At 55.2% G+C, this 16,552-nt stretch overlaps 1 protein-coding gene across 1 annotated transcript in view; it reads left to right on the top strand.

The window, feature by feature from the left end:
• The window catches only part of atat1 (alpha tubulin acetyltransferase 1), an 87,039-nt gene that overhangs the window by 57,738 nt on the left and 12,749 nt on the right, over nucleotides 1-16,552 (top strand). The window contains exon 10 of the mRNA XM_072475338.1: nucleotides 12,041-12,147. Within this exon, the coding sequence (XP_072331439.1) occupies nucleotides 12,041-12,147 (107 nt within the window). The remainder of the gene's footprint in view (nucleotides 1-12,040; nucleotides 12,148-16,552) is intronic.

The following is a 16,552-nucleotide window of genomic DNA, read 5'->3' as shown; positions in this document are numbered from 1 at the left end:
TCTCCCCCCCCCCCCCCCCCCCCCCCACCACCATATTCTTTGATCCCCTTTGCCCCAAGTGCTATATCTAACTGCTTCTTGAAAACACACAATGTTTTGGTCTCCGCTACTCCTGTGGTAATGAAATCCATCTCTGGGTGGAGAAATCTCTCCTCATCTCAGTCCTTTGGTTTACCTCGTATCCTCAGACTGTGACTCCTGATGGCACCCCACCATCGGCACATCCTTCTAATAATAATAATCTTTATTAGTGTCACAAATAGGCTTACGTTAACACTGCAATGCAGTTACTGTGAAAATCCCCTAGTAGCCACATTCTGGTGCCTGTTCGGGTACACTGAGGGAGAATTCAGAACATCCAATTCACCTAACAAGCACATCTTTCAGGACTTGTGGGAGGAAACCCACGCAGACACGGAGAACGTGCAGACTCCGCATAGACAGTGACCCAAGCGGGAAACTGTGCTACCCTGCCGCTCTGTATTCTTGCATCTACTGTGTCTAGTTCTTTTTTTCAATAAATTTAGAGTACTCAATTCTTTTTTTCCAATTAAGGGGCAATTAAACGTGGCCAATTCACCCACGCTGCACATCTTTGAGTTGTGAGGGAGGCCCCCACGCAGACACGGGGAGAATGTGCAAACTCCACAGAGACGGTGACCCGGTGCCGGGATCGTACCCGGGTCCTCGGCACCGCGAGGCAGCAGTGCTAACCACTGTGCCTCCCTACCCTGTCTAGTTCCGACAGAAATTTCTATGAAATCCCCCCTCATTCTTCTGTTCTCCAGTGAATACAATCCTAACTGACTCAATCTCTCCTGATACGTCAGTCCTGCCATCCCAGAAATCAGTCAGGTAAACCTTCGCTGCACTCCCTCTAGAGCAAGAACGTCCTTCCTCTGGGGCAAAGGCAGATATTTGGAGTTGGTTGCAGATCAGCCATAATCCCACTGAGTGGTGAAACAAGCAAAGGCCAAATGCTCCCTTGCTATGAAATTAAAATAGTCGTTTGGTAATACAGAACTTGAGCATTGCTGAAAAAGAGGCATGCTGTCAAATTTTTTCATCTCGCACTCATCAGGAAAGATCACAAGATTGCCAACAGAAACGATCACAACAGTTTATACTGCATGAGAGGAGAGTGCTGGTTGATTGACAAGTGGACTCTGATTGGGGGAGGGGCGGCCGTGGAGAATGCAGCAAGGGACCGTGAACTGCCAAGTCCTCATCCACATCGGTGGCTATGCCTTGACCAAGAGTTGGCCTCCTTGGTTTGAACTGAAGCAATAGCTTGGTAGTTAGTTGTTCCTTCCGGCATCCTCCATGGCATTGCCTCCCCAGAGTCCATTTCTTAATTAATCAACACTCTCCTCTCGTGTAGTATAAATTGTTGTGGCCTTTATTGTTGGTAATCTTGCGATATAAAATCATCTGACCGCGTAACCAAGGGTCTGTTTGATTTCAGATTGGCTATGGGAAGGCGGTGCACTCTAAGTAAGGACGAGTCAGGCAAACCGTGGTGGGGCAGCAGGCAGCCTGGATGTTTTGAAGGAGGGGGGGGAGACGGTCATGCCTGGACTCCTCTAGAAATATGTCCAAACGGAGTTGGTAACCCTATTCCCAGCCCTAATGTTTAAATATGAGCATCTTAAAGTGACACCACCATTCCCATCGGCTCCATTCTGACTGGGTAATTCTTTTACCCATCACACAGGGAGACCATGCAGCTGTAAGTGACTGGGTTTGTTTTCATGTTCATAAAAGTACCTATCCTCCACCAACTGCATTTTTCTGCAGGAGTAATCCTGCTTTTATCGGGAGGTGTTTGCTGTAACTTAGTCAGGAGTTCAGCTTTTTGTAGTTGGTAGAGACCTTTTAGATAGACTCTGTAGACTGTTTGCTATAGTGCAGTGTTCATGCTTGTTGAATAGATAGACGTTGTTGTATAATAGACTGTTATTGTTGGCTAGTGTCTTCCGCCCCGCCCGCCGCAAGATCACCCCAGGTGGGATGCGGACCGTGTAAAGGTCCATTGACCTCGGGCGGGAATTTCTGGTCACCTGGGGGCGGAGCAACAGGATAATTCGCCTCGTGAGTCCTGTTGTAAGTTCTGCTCCATCCAACTTGTCGACCGAGATTGGTTTTAGTCTACTTTTTTTCTTCTAAAAAAAAAAGAAAGGCAGTATTTTTTTTTTAACGCATTTTATTCAAACTTGTATCAAAGTTGGTTACAGCAAATAAACACCCCGGGAAGCATTCTTCCCAGCAATCAACTATACAGTTTGTACAGATTTTTCTCCTTTTTCACCCCCCACCCCCCTGTGACGAACAGCTCCACAAACACGGTCACAAACATCCCCCACCTTTTCTCAAGCTCCCCTGCTGAGCCCCTTAACTCGTACTTTATCTTCTCTAACCGCAGGAAGTCGTACAAGTCACCCAACCATGCTGCTACCCCCGGTGGCGATGCCGACCGCCACTCCAGCAAAATTTGTCGCCGTGCAATCAGCGAGGCCAAGGCCAAGACATCGGCCTTCCTCCTTTCCATGAGCTCCGACTTCTCTGAAACCCCAAATATCACCACCAAAGGGTCCGGGTCCACTCCCTCCTCCACTATCCTGGCCAAGATCGTGAACACTCCCGCCCAGAATCTTCCCAATTTTTCACAACCCCAGAACATGGGCGGATGATTCGCTGGCCCCCGCCCACACCTCTCACACTCATCTGCTACCCCCTGAAACAACCCACTAATTCTCACCTGAGTCATATACACCCTGTGCACCGCCTTAAACTGTATCAGGCCCATCCTGGCACAGGAGGAGGTCCCGTTTACCCTTCACAGTGCCTCAGTCCATACTCCCCAATTGATCTCCATTCTCAACTCCGCTTCCCATTTCCCTTGATCTTCACCACCCGCTCGCCTCCCTACTCCCCCAGCCACTTATATATATCCCCAATTCTTCCCTCCCCTTCCACATCCGGAAGCAGCAGTCGCTCCAGCAGGGTGTATCCCAGCAATCTAGGGAACCCCATCCAGACCTTTCGTGCAAAGTCCCTAACCTGTAGATACCTGAACTCACTACAGCTCAACCCTCTTCCTTAGCTCCTCCAGACTGGCGAACCCTTCCTCCAAATACAAATCCCTCGCCTTGACCAGCCCCACTTGCCTCCACCTCCTGTATACACTATTCATCCTCCCCCGGCTCAAACCTATGATTCTCGCACAGTGGCGTTAGCACCGACATCCCTTCCACCCTAAAATGCCTCCTCAGCTGATTCCATATCTTCACCGTGAACTGCACCACAGGGCTCCCTGAATACCTACTCTGAGCCATTGGCAATGCTGCCGTCATCATAACCCTCAAACTAGACCCCTTACAAGATTCCTCCTCCATCCTAACCCACTCTACCCCTTCTCCTTCCCACCACCGCCGCACCTTGTCCATATTCGCTGCCCAATAAAAAAGAAGCAAGTTTGGCAACGCCAACCCCCCCTGCTGCCTCTGTAGCAGGGTCCTCCCCACCTTCCCCGCCCATACAAAGTCAGAGATGATTGTGTCCACTTTCCGAAAAAAGGCCTTTGGTATGAAGATCGGGAGAGCCTGAAAGATAAACCAGAACCTCGGCAGAATATTCATTTTCACCACTTGGACCCTCCCCGCCAACGTTAAGTGCAGTGTATCCTACATCTTAAGATTCTCCCTGGCCTCCTCCACCAGCTTCGTTAAGTTCCACTAATGGAGCCCCGTCCATTCCCTCGCTACCTGAATCCCCAAGTACCTAAACCTATCCCTCGCTACCGCTAGTGGCATCCCCCCTAAATTAGCCCGCTGTGCCAGCTCATTCACCGGGAATACCTCTCTTTTCCCTACACTCAGCTTGTATCCCGAGAACCCTCCAAACCTCCCAACAGGCCCATAATCCTACCCATACTCTCCAACGGATCCGAAACATACAGCAAGAGGTCATCGGCATAAGAGCGACACCCGATACTCCCTCTGTCCCCTCATTATCCCCTGCCACTCTGCCGACCCCCTGAGAGCCATCGCCAATGGCTCTATGGCCAACGCAAATAGCAGCGGCGACAGCGGGCACCCCTGCCTCGTACCCCTGTGTAAGTCAAAGCTTCGTGAGTTCATATCATTCGTCCTCACCCTCGCTCTTGGCGCCACATACAGCAACCGCACCCATGCCACAAATCTCGGCCCAAGCCTTCCCTAAACTTCGAACAATTACCGCCACTCCACCCGATCAAATGCTTTCTCCGCCTCCAATCCCCTCTACCATCCGTCATCTTCTCCATTTAACTCCTGCCCCTTTAATTCCACTCTGTACCTAGCCCATCCCAGATGGCCCCTTTCTTTGCCCTTGACCATGTCATCTCTCACCCCCTGCCGGGTCACAGAAATCCCTCCCCCACTTCCCCTTTTTCCCCCCTCCCCCCCGGCCACCCCTCTTGGCCTTCTCCCCCACCACCTCAGTTCCGTTCACCAGCATAGCCTGCCAGCGCGGCTGCCCCTGCCCGAAGGCACATCCTAATGACCCCTCCCCCCGTCCTCAGCTCAAAGAAGAAGGCCTCCTGCTGGCCATACCCTCCCCCACCCAAACAAGGACTTCTGCTGAACTCCAGGTAACCTTCTCCGAAAGCACACAAACAGTCCCGTAAAACAGGAGGGGGGGATGGAAACATCCATCCCCACATAAACTTTTCATCCCTACAATTTCTTACAATCTCAACATTGAACAGAACCCCCCCCCCCCACAAAAAAAGGCGCAAATCCCCCAATCCCTACACCCACTTCAAACATGCTCCCGACCATTACATAGTGCCAGCACCCCGGTTCCCAAGCATTGTCCAATCAGTTCTCCCCAGTTAATGCTCCTTAATGAAGCCTTTGGCCGCTTCTGGGGTCTCGAAATAATACTCCCGGCCTCTGAACGTCACCCATAATTTCGCCGAGTAGAGCACCCCAAACCCGATCTGCTGCCGGTACAGCACCGCCTTGGCCTTGCTGAAGCTTGCCTGCCGCTTTGCCAACTCTGCTCCAATGTCCTGATAAATCTGGACATTATTTCCCTCCCAGTCGCAGCTACGCTCCTCCCTGGCCCACCGTAGAGTTTTCTCTTTCTCCACAAATTTCTGGAGTCTCACGCCCGCGGCGGCTCCCCAGCTCCTGGCTTTTACTTCAGAGACCTATGTGCTCGGTCCACTTCAGGTGCCTTATCTAGCACCCCTTCTGCCACCAGTCCCGCCAGCATCTTCAAGACATACCTCGTGGCACTCACACCTTCCACTCCTTCAGGCAGGTTCTGCCTTCTCGAGACATCCTCCACCTTTGCCCTCAGTGTTTTACAAAGGCCCCCTAGGAGCCCCACCTCTGCCTCCAGAGCCACCACAAGATCGCTGTGATCTGAGATCGCTCCTTCAATCTCCCGAATCTGTGACCCCTGTGCCTCCAAACAGTTCTCCATCCGCTCCAAAGTACTCTTCGGGGATGCCACAGCTTCTGCAATGGCCTTTGCTTGATCCTCTTGCATTTCTCTCCCCTGTTTATGGAATTCCTCCTTGATAAAAGTCATCAGTTCCTGTATCTGGGGCGTTACAACTTGCCCCTCCCCCCGCCTGCATGCTGGAAGAGACTGTCTGAAGCACAAGACTTTCAACTTTCCAGCCAGACCTCTCTCTGTTTTCTGCCGGGTCCGGTGATCAGAAGACATATCATTCCAGGGGTAAACGACTCCTCTAACATTCACCTACGCTTTTTCATCAGAATTCCACCCGGATCTTGGTAAAAAGAGCCCTTTTCTGTGACTTTGAACAGGAACAGCCCTTTGTGACCAATCACTCCATGGTCACAAGCAGAAGTCAAAAGAAAGGCAGTTTAGTGAAGATGCTGGAGGTGCACAGTATTTGGGCAGCCTCGGTGGAGAGAAACCGGGTTAGTGTTTCCGGTCGAGGTGTCCTTTCAGCAGAACGGAAGAAAAATAGAAATGTAATAAATTTAACTTTTCCTTCTCACTCTCCCTTCATGCCGCATTCCAGATAGCTGCTATGTAGCCATTCTCTCCTCACCTGGACACACCCTTTGTTTGTGACCATGCTCTTTGGAACCATGAAATAGTTTGTTCTTTAATCTCTTCTATCACAAGACCGGCCCATTTGTTCTTTATCCCCCACCCTGCCCTTCCTCTCGCTCAAAGCCTATTACATTTTTATCTTTATAAGTAAGAGCAAAATAGGGAGGCGCAGTGGTTAGCACTGCTACCTCACGGCGCCGAGGACCCGGGTTCGATCCCGGTCCTGGGTCACTGTCCGTGTGGCGTTTGCTCATTCTCCCCTTGTCTGCGTGGGTCTCACCCCCACAATGGATTGGCACCCATCAACAAACATTCACTCCCTCCACCACTGGGACACAGTAGCAGCCGTGTTTACCATCTACGAGATGCACTGCAGGAACTCACCAAGGCTTTGGCCACATCTTCCAATCCCGCGACCTCTACAGTCTAGAAGGACGAGAGAAGTGGGTGTATGGGAAAACCACCACCTGTGACGTTCCCCTCCAAGTTACTCATCATCCTGACTTAGAAATATATCGGCCAGTCCTTCACTGTGTCTGGGTCGAAATCCTGGAGCTCCTCCCTAACAGCAGAGTGTGTGACCTACACCGCATGGACTGCAGCGGCTCAAGAAGATGGGTCACTCGCCACCTTCTCAGGGGGAATTAGGTAACAAATGCTGGCCTGCAACGCCCATTTCCAATGCGCTCCTGCCCCCTCGTACAACTGAACGGCAAGGGATCATACTGGCTACTCGTCGTCTCCTTTTGTTTTTAAATTTCAGAGTACCCAATTCATTTTCTCCAATTAAGGGGCAATTTAGCGTGGCCAATCCTCCTACCTTGCTCATTTTTGGGTTGTGGGGGTGACACCCACGCAAACACGGCGAGAGTGTGCAAACTACTCATTGTCTACTTTAAGCTATCGCGTGAGGACAGCAACGCAGACATCATGCAAATAAATGAGCAGGTCATGCGCAATACTTAGCAACAACGTTGTCCACACCCTGTGAATGAATTTGTGGGGAGGGGGGGGGGGGACTTTTTAAAGCATTTTCTGAGTTAGTGAGGGCAAAAGCACATGGGTTTGTCCAATTGAAAAAATATCTGCGTGGAGTGAGGCAGCAAATGGGATTTTATTTTTATTTCTCCGTGGGATGGTGAACTGAATTTATTGCCACACTCTGGTTGCCCCGAGTGACTTCCGAGATCACTTCATTGGAAATTGCATCCACCACATAATGTGGGAGCAGAGTCAAATGTAAAAGGGAAAGTCGCCATAGTCTCAGATGACCGTAGACAGCTTTTCCCTTTGAGGGAGAGAGCTGACTGGTGGTCACCACACCTCAGGCGAATGGAATCCGCGCTGCTGGCCTAGCTCTGCTTCACCAACCAGCAGTCTAGACAATTGAGCTGAACCGGTCCCAAGAGTCCAGTGTCGGCCAGGGCAGATGGATGATAGGGGCAGTAGGATCAAGTGGCACTCCCATCCTTGCAATACTCTTTGAAGTCAACAGAGATTAAAATCGGGTGGGGTGTAAAATGGTCATCACGTCCAATCCCTCCGGTTTGCTCAGTGGGCAGATTCACCCTTGGCTCCTGTAGCTTCTGGGCAGACGAGGGAGCGGATTTGTCTCTGGGCTGTGACTCAGATGGTTTGTGATGTTACGGTTAGGAATAGCGTATCTGTTGGCTGTCCGATCGGCGTGATCTTCTCCTCGTCTTTCTCAGTGGTCCTAGCTTGGATGTGTGTGAGTTTGTTTTAGTTCCTGCATGTCTGTAACGAAATAAGTGATCGAAAGACCCTGCAATGTAGTTTCTATGTTTACAATAAAGCCCTGGGTGATCAGACCTCCCAATTTCTGGTGCCTGTTTTGTTTTTTTCCGTTCCCCCCACCCTTCCTACCCATTTCTCAATAAGCCGTCTGGTGACGTGCCCTGCGGTGTCAGTTCCTGTAAATCGGAGCTTTCCAAACGGTGAGCCATGATCCCCAATGGGGCTGGGGTGACGAGATTTGAGGTCGCAAGCTCCGAGGCAGCAGTAGTTGCCCTGGAGGTCGAACTGATTGCTAACAGCTGCAAAGTCCCTTGAAATCCTCCCCCTGCCCCACAGATCCTTTTTTTCCTATCGGCGGCCAAATGGACAGATCTTTGAGGCCTGATTGCTACTGCAGAAAAAGGCTATGAGAAGGTAGGTGTTTTTAAAGTCTTGCACTTGAAGCACTTCCTGTCGTGCTCAACCTCACTTTCACACCAGGCACAGCAGTGGGGTGGGTGGGGGGGGGAGGGCTCAGTGTAAAACCCCATATCTATCCACACTACGGGTTGGCACAAGGGAACAGTACATCTCCTGCGTGTGCCTGCTGCTGTGAAGTGCATCAGCTGCAACATCCACTGTAGGCGATGGTGTTTTCAGTCGGGAACTTTTATTAAATTGGAAACTGCAGATTGTACGTTTCTTTTTCTTTATTCTTTCGTGGGATGTGGGCGTCGCTGGCTGGGCCTGCATTTTTTTTTGCCCACACCTAATTGCCCTTGAATTGAAGGCAGTCAGAATCTTTTTTTTTAAAATTTAGAATACCCAATTCATGGGCAGCACGGTGGCGCAGTGATAGCACTGCAGTCTCACGGCGCTGAGGTCCCAGGATCCAGGCTCTGAGTCACTGTCCATGTGGAGTTTGCATATTCTCCCCGTGTCTGCGTGGGTTTAGCCCCCACAACCCAAAGATGTGCAGGGTAGGTGGATTGAACACGCTAAATTGTCCCTTAATTGGAAAAATTGAATTGGGTACTCTAAAAAAAATTTTTTATATCCATTTCATTTTTTCCAATTAAGGGGCAATCTAGCGTGACCAATCCACCTACCCTGCACATCTTTTGGGTTGTGGAGGCGAAACCCATGCAAGCACAGGGAGAGTATGCAAACTCCACACGGACAGTGACCCAGAGCCGGGATCGAACCTGGGAACCTCGGCGCCGTGATGCAGCAGTGCTAACCACTGTGCCACCGTGCTGCCTGGGCAGCTCAGAGTCAACCACACACCTCGCTGGCTGTGGGAGCCTGGAGTCAAACATAGGCCAGACCGGGTATGGCTGGCAGATTTCCTACCTGAAAGCAAGGACGTTAGTGAGCCTGATAGCCCTTAATGACACGAGGTGATGGCCGTCATGATCATCGTTACTAAGACCAGCTTTATAATTCAAGATTTATTCATTCAATTTAAATTCCACCAGCTGCTGTGGTGGGATTCGAAACCCTGTTCCCCAGACATTAGCATTGACCTCTGAATTACTACTCCTGTGACACTTCCACAACACCACCATCTCTCTCTACGCTCAGTGTGGGCATCTCCTCCCTTGATCCATTGCATCTGAAAGCCATGACTGTTTCACCTGGCAGCTGGGTAGTCACGGGCTCAACGGTGAAACACTCACGCCGTTTATTAGCGTCCGTCGGCAGCTTCCCCTGCTTTCTAGTCAAAATACCACCCGAGAGCAGACAGGTTCCAGCATCCCACACTCTGGACGAGAGTCCCACACCGGAGCCTCATCCAAGCGGCTTTTCTCCTGAGCCCAGGTGGTCCGTGTGGCATTCAAGTTAAAGTTGCCATAGTCCCAGATGACTTGAGGGGGAGAGCTGATTGGTGGTGATTTAACCTGAGCATCACCACACCTCATGAATAGCCTCAGACGGTACAGGAATTGAAGCTGCACTGTTGGCCTCACTCTGCATCAAGAACCAGCTGACCAGCCAACTGAGCTATAGTGCAGGGTGCATCATAGCTAATTTCTTGTTCAACACTCCCGTGCATGGGCACACCTTATCGTAAGAGTCACTGGACTATTCGGAGGGTGAACCTTGGGCTTGGTTTTTTCCTATCCGTGTCTGGGGACATGAAATATGCGCACAATTTCTCCCCACTCGCCGCCACCCCCCCCCCCCCCAAACCCAATTCAACACTTATCCAATTTTCCCAGAAAAAGCTCCCTACGATAGATCACTCGCGCTGTCACCATGCTCTGTGTGGATAAACCTCTCCTCGCCTTGCTCCTCACTTTCTGGGTGGCCATTTTAAATTGACAATTCTTATTTAGCCTCCCAAAAAAGAAAATCGGTCCTCAGAATTATAAAAGCCTATTTCAAATTTCCTGACGGCCTCCTCCGCTCCAGTGAAAATAGTCCCAGTGTCACCAGCGTCATGTCCTAGTAATTGCAACTTCCTATTTCTGGGGTAGTCCTGGTATCACTCATTTGGCTTCAATACGTCTCCTATAATGGGATACAGGCCACTGTTTTATCCACATTTCTCATTGCTCCTTTACACTGTGGCCCCATTAGGTTTTGTTTCCTGAAACAAAAACAGAAAATGCTGGACGACCTCAGCAGGTCTGAGAGCATCCGTGGAAAGAGAGAGAGAAGTGAAGTAACTTGTCACCCGGGCTCGAAACGTGCGCTCCCTTATCTCTCCACAGATGCTATCAGACCTGCTGAGGTTGTCTGTTTTTTGTTTCAGATTCTGGCACCCGCGGTGATTTGATTCTATCTTTGGGTTTTGTTTTCTGCCCAGCTTAATTTGCCCGCATGTGTCCCCAGATGTTCTCTCCGGCTTTTTAAACCGATATTCCTCGCTCGGTTTTGCAACCGACCTATGGATCTACGAGTAACAATTTTGCAGATGTGGATTCCTTCACGCTTCGCGTGCTGCCTGATGCAAATCTGTGTGTCATACCTCTGGGGAGGTGGGGGGTGCTGCTGGCAAGTGTGAAGAAATGGCAACCAATCATTTCCAATGTGTGCACTGAAGGAGGAAGCTCAAGAGCTGGAATACCTGGAGCCTCTTAACTGACCTGCGTAGATTTAAGCAGCAGGATAAGCCATGGTACCCCTCTCCTTGTGAAACAGCATTTCACCCGACTTCCAACGCATACAATCCCGCGGGAGTTTTGCGAACAGCGTGCTAAAAAGAGAATGCTACTACCTTCACTGCAATGGGGGCATCAACTGGTGACTTAATGCCAGAAGTCGGTGGCCTCTGAACCGGAGGCATGCTTTCGAATCTGAAAACTTCCCTGAGCAAACGTTGAGTAAACAGTGACTCACCTCACAGAATCCCTACAGTTCAGAAGGAGGCCATTCAGCCCATTGAGTCGCTCAGAAAGAGCTCCCTACCTAGGCCCACTCCGTCGCAACCCCGTAACTCCATCTAACCTTTGCATAATAAGGGGCAATTTAGCATGGCTGATCCACCTAACCTGCATATCTTTGAACTGGGGTGGAAATGGGAGCACCCGGTGGAAACCCACGCGGGCACGGTGGAGAACGTGCAAACTCCACGCAGACCGTCGCGAAATGTTTAGCAGCCACATGAACTGGCGTTGGCAACACAGCCACCAATTTGCTGGTCAGCAAGATCCCACGCAGCAGAGATGTGGTGATGAACCAGTTGGCATTCTTTTAACTCGTGTTGGTTTAATGTTTTTTTTTAAAAGAGAGAGAAAAGGCAAGGAGCACCATTCCCAATCTGTAACAACCCTCCATTTAGAAGAATCCTAGCAGTTACACCTCCTAAACTACAGTGGTGAAATAATACACTGTGCATCACCTGGAGGGTGGTTGGTTAGTTTTTGGATGAAGTAAAATACTGCTGTTGCCCTCCTGCAAAAAAGAACCGTTTCATTCAGCTTTTGAGTTCATTTGGATCATTACCTGTCTCATCCATAGCTTCACTAGCTTGACATTCTCATTATTTTGTTTCCACCCATCCCATTATTTTCCACTTCACTTCGCCCACTCCATTGTCTCCTTTACCTTTTTCTCCTCGCGATGTTCTCTGCCTCTTCTCTCCTCCACCACCCATCCTTTCTCCTCCTCATCAACAAATTCCCTACCTTTTCCCCTCACTCACATCCCAATCCTCTTTCTGCACACCCCTCCCTTTACGCCCCCCACCCTCCCTGTTTTTCTTATCTTTCCCTTGGAGCAGCACGCCTGAGCAGCAGGGGATGGTCGCCATGGGCAACATGTACAGTCGCTACAACAAGAAGAGCGCCCAGTCTCCGGAATGCGTGGTAGAGAAGTCAAGACCAGCGGGTGAGCAATTAAATTGTTAAGCAGCTGCCGTTCCAACCAGTTTCCAGGTAACGAGGCTTCTCGTACTTGTATATTTTTTTAGGCACAGGAGTTTTACTGAACTTTTATTTAGCTGTGCGTGTTTGCGGTGGGGGGGGGGGGGGAGGGGCTGAAATGTGTGCGCCCATGGGTGGGGGGCTGCAGTGTGTGTGTGGGGGGAGGGCAGCAGTGTGTGTGTGGGGGGAGGGCAGCAGTGTGTGTGGGGGGGAGGGCTGCAGTGTGTGTGTGGGGGGGGGCTGCAGTGTGTGTGGGGGGGGGCTGCAGTGTGTGTGGGGGGGAGGGCTGCAGTGTGTGTGTGGGGGGGCTGCAGTGTGTGTGTGGGGGGGGAGGGCTGCAGTGTGTGCGGGGGGGAGGGCTGCAGTGTGTGTGGGGGGAGGGCTGCAGTGTGTGTGTGGGGGGAGGGCTGCAGTGTGTGTGTGTGTGGGGAGGGCTGCAGTGTGTGTGTGTGGGGAGGGCTGCAGTGTGTGTGTGTGGGGAGGGCTGCAGTGTGTGTGTGTGGGGAGGGAGGGCTGCAGTGTGTGTGTGGGGAGGGAGGGCTGCAGTGTGTGTGGGGGGGAAGGGCTGCAGTGTGTGTGGGGAGGGAGGGCTGCAGTGTGTGTGGGGAGAGAGGGCTGCAGTGTGTGTGGGGAGAGAGGGCTGCAGTGTGTGTGGGGAGAGGGCTGCAGTATGTGTGGGGAGGGAGGGCTGCAGTGTGTGTGGGGAGGGAGGGCTGCAGTGTGTGTGTGGGGGGGAAGGGCTGCAGTGTGTGTGTGGGGGGGGAAGGACTGCAATGTGTGTGGGGGGAGGGCTGCAGTGTTGGGGGAGGGCTGCAGTGTGGGGGGTGGGCTGCAGTGTGGGTGGGGGAGGTCTGCAGTGTGGGTGGGGGAGGGCTGCAGTGTGGGTGGGGGGAGGGCAGCAGTGTGGGTGTGGGGGTAGGGCAGCAGTGTGTGTGGGGGCAGGGCAGCAGTGTGTGTGGGGGAGGGCTGCAGTGTGTGTGTGTGGGGAGGGCTGCAGTGTGTGTGTGTGGGGGAGGGCTGCAGTGTGTGTGTGGGGAGGGAGGGCTGCAGTGTGTGTGGGGGGAGGGCTGCAGTGTGTGTGGGGGGGAAGGGCTGCAGTGTGTGTGGGGGGAGGGCTGCAGTGTGTGGGGGGGAAGGGCTGCAGTGTGTGTGGGGAGGGAGGGCTGCAGTGTGTGTGGGGAGGGAGGGCTGCAGTGTGTGTGGGGAGGGAGGGCTGCAGTATGTGTGGGGAGGGAGGGCTGCAGTGTGTGTGGGGAGGGAGGGCTGCAGTGTGTGTGGGGGGGGGGGAAGGGCTGCAGTGTGTGTGTGGGGGGGGAAGGACTGCAATGTGTGTGGGGGGAGGGCTGCAGTGTTGGGGGAGGGCTGCAGTGTGGGGGGTGGGGAGGGCTGCAGTGTGGGTGGGGGAGGGCTGCAGTGTGGGTGGGGGAGGGCTGCAGTGTGGGTGGGGGGAGGGCAGCAGTGTGTGTGTGGGGGTAGGGCAGCAGTGTGTGTGGGGGCAGGGCAGCAGTGTGTGTGGGGGCAGGGCAGCAGTGTGTGTGGGGGAGGGCTGCAGTGTGTGTGTGTGGGGGAGGGCTGCAGTGTGTGTGTGGGGAGGGAGGGCTGCAGTGTGTGTGGGGGAGGGCTGCAGTGTGTGTGGGGGGGAAGGGCTGCAGTGTGTGTGGGGAGGGAGGGCTGCAGTGTGTGTGGGGAGGGAGGGCTGCAGTGTGTGTGGGGAGGGAGGGCTGCAGTGTGTGTGGGGAGGGAGGGCTGCAGTGTGTGTGGGGAGGGAGGGCTGCAGTGTGTGTGGGGAGGGAGGGCTGCAGTGTGTGTGGGGGGGGGGAAGGGCTGCAGTGTGTGTGTGGGGGGGAAGGACTGCAGTGTGTGTGTGGGGGGGAAGGACTGCAGTGTGTGTGGGGGAGGGCTGCGGGGTGGGGAGGGCTGCAGTGTGGGGGGTGGGGAGGGCTGCAGTGTGGGGGGTGGGGAGGGCTGCAGTGTGGGGGGTGGGGAGGGCTGCAGTGTGGGGGGTGGGGAGGGCTGCAGTGTGGGGGATGGGGAGGGCTGCAGTGTGGGTGGGGAGGGCTGCAGTGTGGGTGGGGAGGGCTGCAGTGTGTGGGGGGGGAAGGGCTGCAGTGTGTGTGGAGGGGGAAGGGCTGCAGTGTGTGTGGGGGGTGGGGAGGGCTGCAGTGTGGGGGGTGGGGAGGGCTGCAGTGTGGGGGGTGGGGAGGGCTGCAGTGTGGGGGGTGGGGAGGGCTGCAGTGTGGGGGGTGGGGAGGGCTGCAGTGTGGGTGGGGAGGGCTGCAGTGTGTGTGTGGGGGTGAGGGCTGCAGTGTGTGTGTGGGGGTGAGGGCTGCAGTGTGTGTGTGGGGGTGAGGGCTGCAGTGTGGGGGTGAGGGCTGCAGTGTGTGTGTGGGGGTGAGGGCTGCAGTGTGTGTGTGTGGGGGAGGGCTGCAGTGTGTGTGTGTGGGGGAGGGCTGCAGTGTGTGTGGGGGAGGGCTGCAGTGTGTGTGGGGGAGGGCTGCAGTGTGTGTGGGGGAGGGCTGCAGTGTGTGTGGAGGAGGGCTGCAGTGTGTGTGGGGGGAGGGCTGCAGTGTGTGTGGGGGGAGGGCTGCAGTGTGTGTGGGGGGAGGGCTGCAGTGTGTGTGGGGGGAGGGCTGCAGTGTGTGGGGGGGAGGGCTGCAGTGTGTGGGGGGGAGGGCTGCAGTGTGTGTGGGGGAGGGCTGCAGTGTGTGTGGGGGAGGGCTGCAGTGTGTGTGGGGGAGGGCTGCAGTGTGTGTGGGGGGAGGGCTGCAGTGTGGGGGTGGGGAGGGCTGCAGTGTGGGGGTGGGGAGGGCTGCAGTGTGGGGGTGGGGAGGGCTGCAGTGTGGGGGTGGGGAGGGCTGCAGTGTGGGGGTGGGGAGGGCTGCAGTGTGGGGGTGGGGAGGGCTGCAGTGTGGGGGTGGGGAGGGCTGCAGTGTGGGGGTGGGGAGGGCTGCAGTGTGGGGGGTGGGGAGGGCTGCAGTGTGGGGGGTGGGGAGGGCTGCAGTGTGGGGGGTGGGGGGGGCTGCAGTGTGTGTGTGTGGGGAGGGCTGCAGTGTGGGGGTGGGGAGGGCTGCAGTGTGGGGGTGGGGAGGGCTGCAGTGTGGGGGTGGGGAGGGCTGCAGTGTGGGGGTGGGGAGGGCTGCAGTGTGTGGTGGTGGGGAGGGCTGCAGTGTGTGGGGGTGGGGAGGGCTGCAGTGTGGGGGTGGGGAGGGCTGCAGTGTGGGGGTGGGGAGGGCTGCAGTGTGGGGGTGGGGAGGGCTGCAGTGTGGGGGTGGGGAGGGCTGCAGTGTGGGGGTGGGGAGGGCTGCAGTGTGGGGGTGGGGAGGGCTGCAGTGTGGGGGTGGGGAGGGCTGCAGTGTGGGGGTGGGGAGGGCTGCAGTGTGGGGGTGGGGAGGGCTGCAGTGTGGGGGTGGGGAGGGCTGCAGTGTGGGGGTGGGGAGGGCTGCAGTGTGGGGGTGGGGAGGGCTGCAGTGTGGGGGTGGGGAGGGCTGCAGTGTGGGGGTGGGGAGGGCTGCAGTGTGGGGGTGGGGAGGGCTGCAGTGTGGGGGTGGGGAGGGCTGCAGTGTGGGGGTGGGGAGGGCTGCAGTGTGGGGGTGGGGAGGGCTGCAGTGTGGGGGTGGGGAGGGCTGCAGTGTGGGGGTGGGGAGGGCTGCAGTGTGTGTGTGTGCGTGCGTGGGGAGGGCTGCAGTGTGTGTGTGTGCGTGCGTGGGGAGGGCTGCAGTGTGTGTGTGTGCGTGCGTGGGGAGGGCTGCAGTGTGTGTGTGTGCGTGCGTGGGGAGGGCTGCAGTGTGTGTGTGTGCGTGCGTGGGGAGGGCTGCAGTGTGTGTGTGTGCGTGCGTGGGGAGGGCTGCAGTGTGTGTGTGTGCGTGCGTGGGGAGGGCTGCAGTGTGTGTGTGTGCGTGCGTGGGGAGGGCTGCAGTGTGTGTGTGTGCGTGCGTGGGGAGGGCTGCAGTGTGTGCGTGCGTGGGGAGGGCTGCAGTGTGTGCGTGCGTGGGGAGGGCTGCAGTGTGTGCGTGCGTGGGGAGGGCTGCAGTGTGTGCGTGCGTGGGGAGGGCTGCAGTGTGTGCGTGCGTGGGGAGGGCTGCAGTGTGTGCGTGCGTGGGGAGGGCTGCAGTGTGTGCGTGCGTGGGGAGGGCTGCAGTGTGTGCGTGCGTGGGGAGGGCTGCAGTGTGTGCGTGCGTGGGGAGGGCTGCAGTGTGTGCGTGCGTGGGGAGGGCTGCAGTGTGCGTGTGAGCGTGGGGAGGGGTGCAGTGTGCGTGTGAGCGTGGGGAGGGGTGCAGTGTGCGTGTGTGGGAGGGTGTGTGAGTGGTGGTAGTGTGTGTGTGTGTTAGTGTGTGTGCGCGCGTGGGAGGGCTGCAGTGTGTGCGTGTGGC

This window comes from Scyliorhinus torazame, chromosome 14 (genome assembly GCF_047496885.1).
Source record: "Scyliorhinus torazame isolate Kashiwa2021f chromosome 14, sScyTor2.1, whole genome shotgun sequence".
NCBI classification, from domain to species: Eukaryota; Metazoa; Chordata; class Chondrichthyes; order Carcharhiniformes; family Scyliorhinidae; genus Scyliorhinus; species Scyliorhinus torazame.
This window is presented reverse-complemented; position numbering and strand designations above follow the sequence as displayed.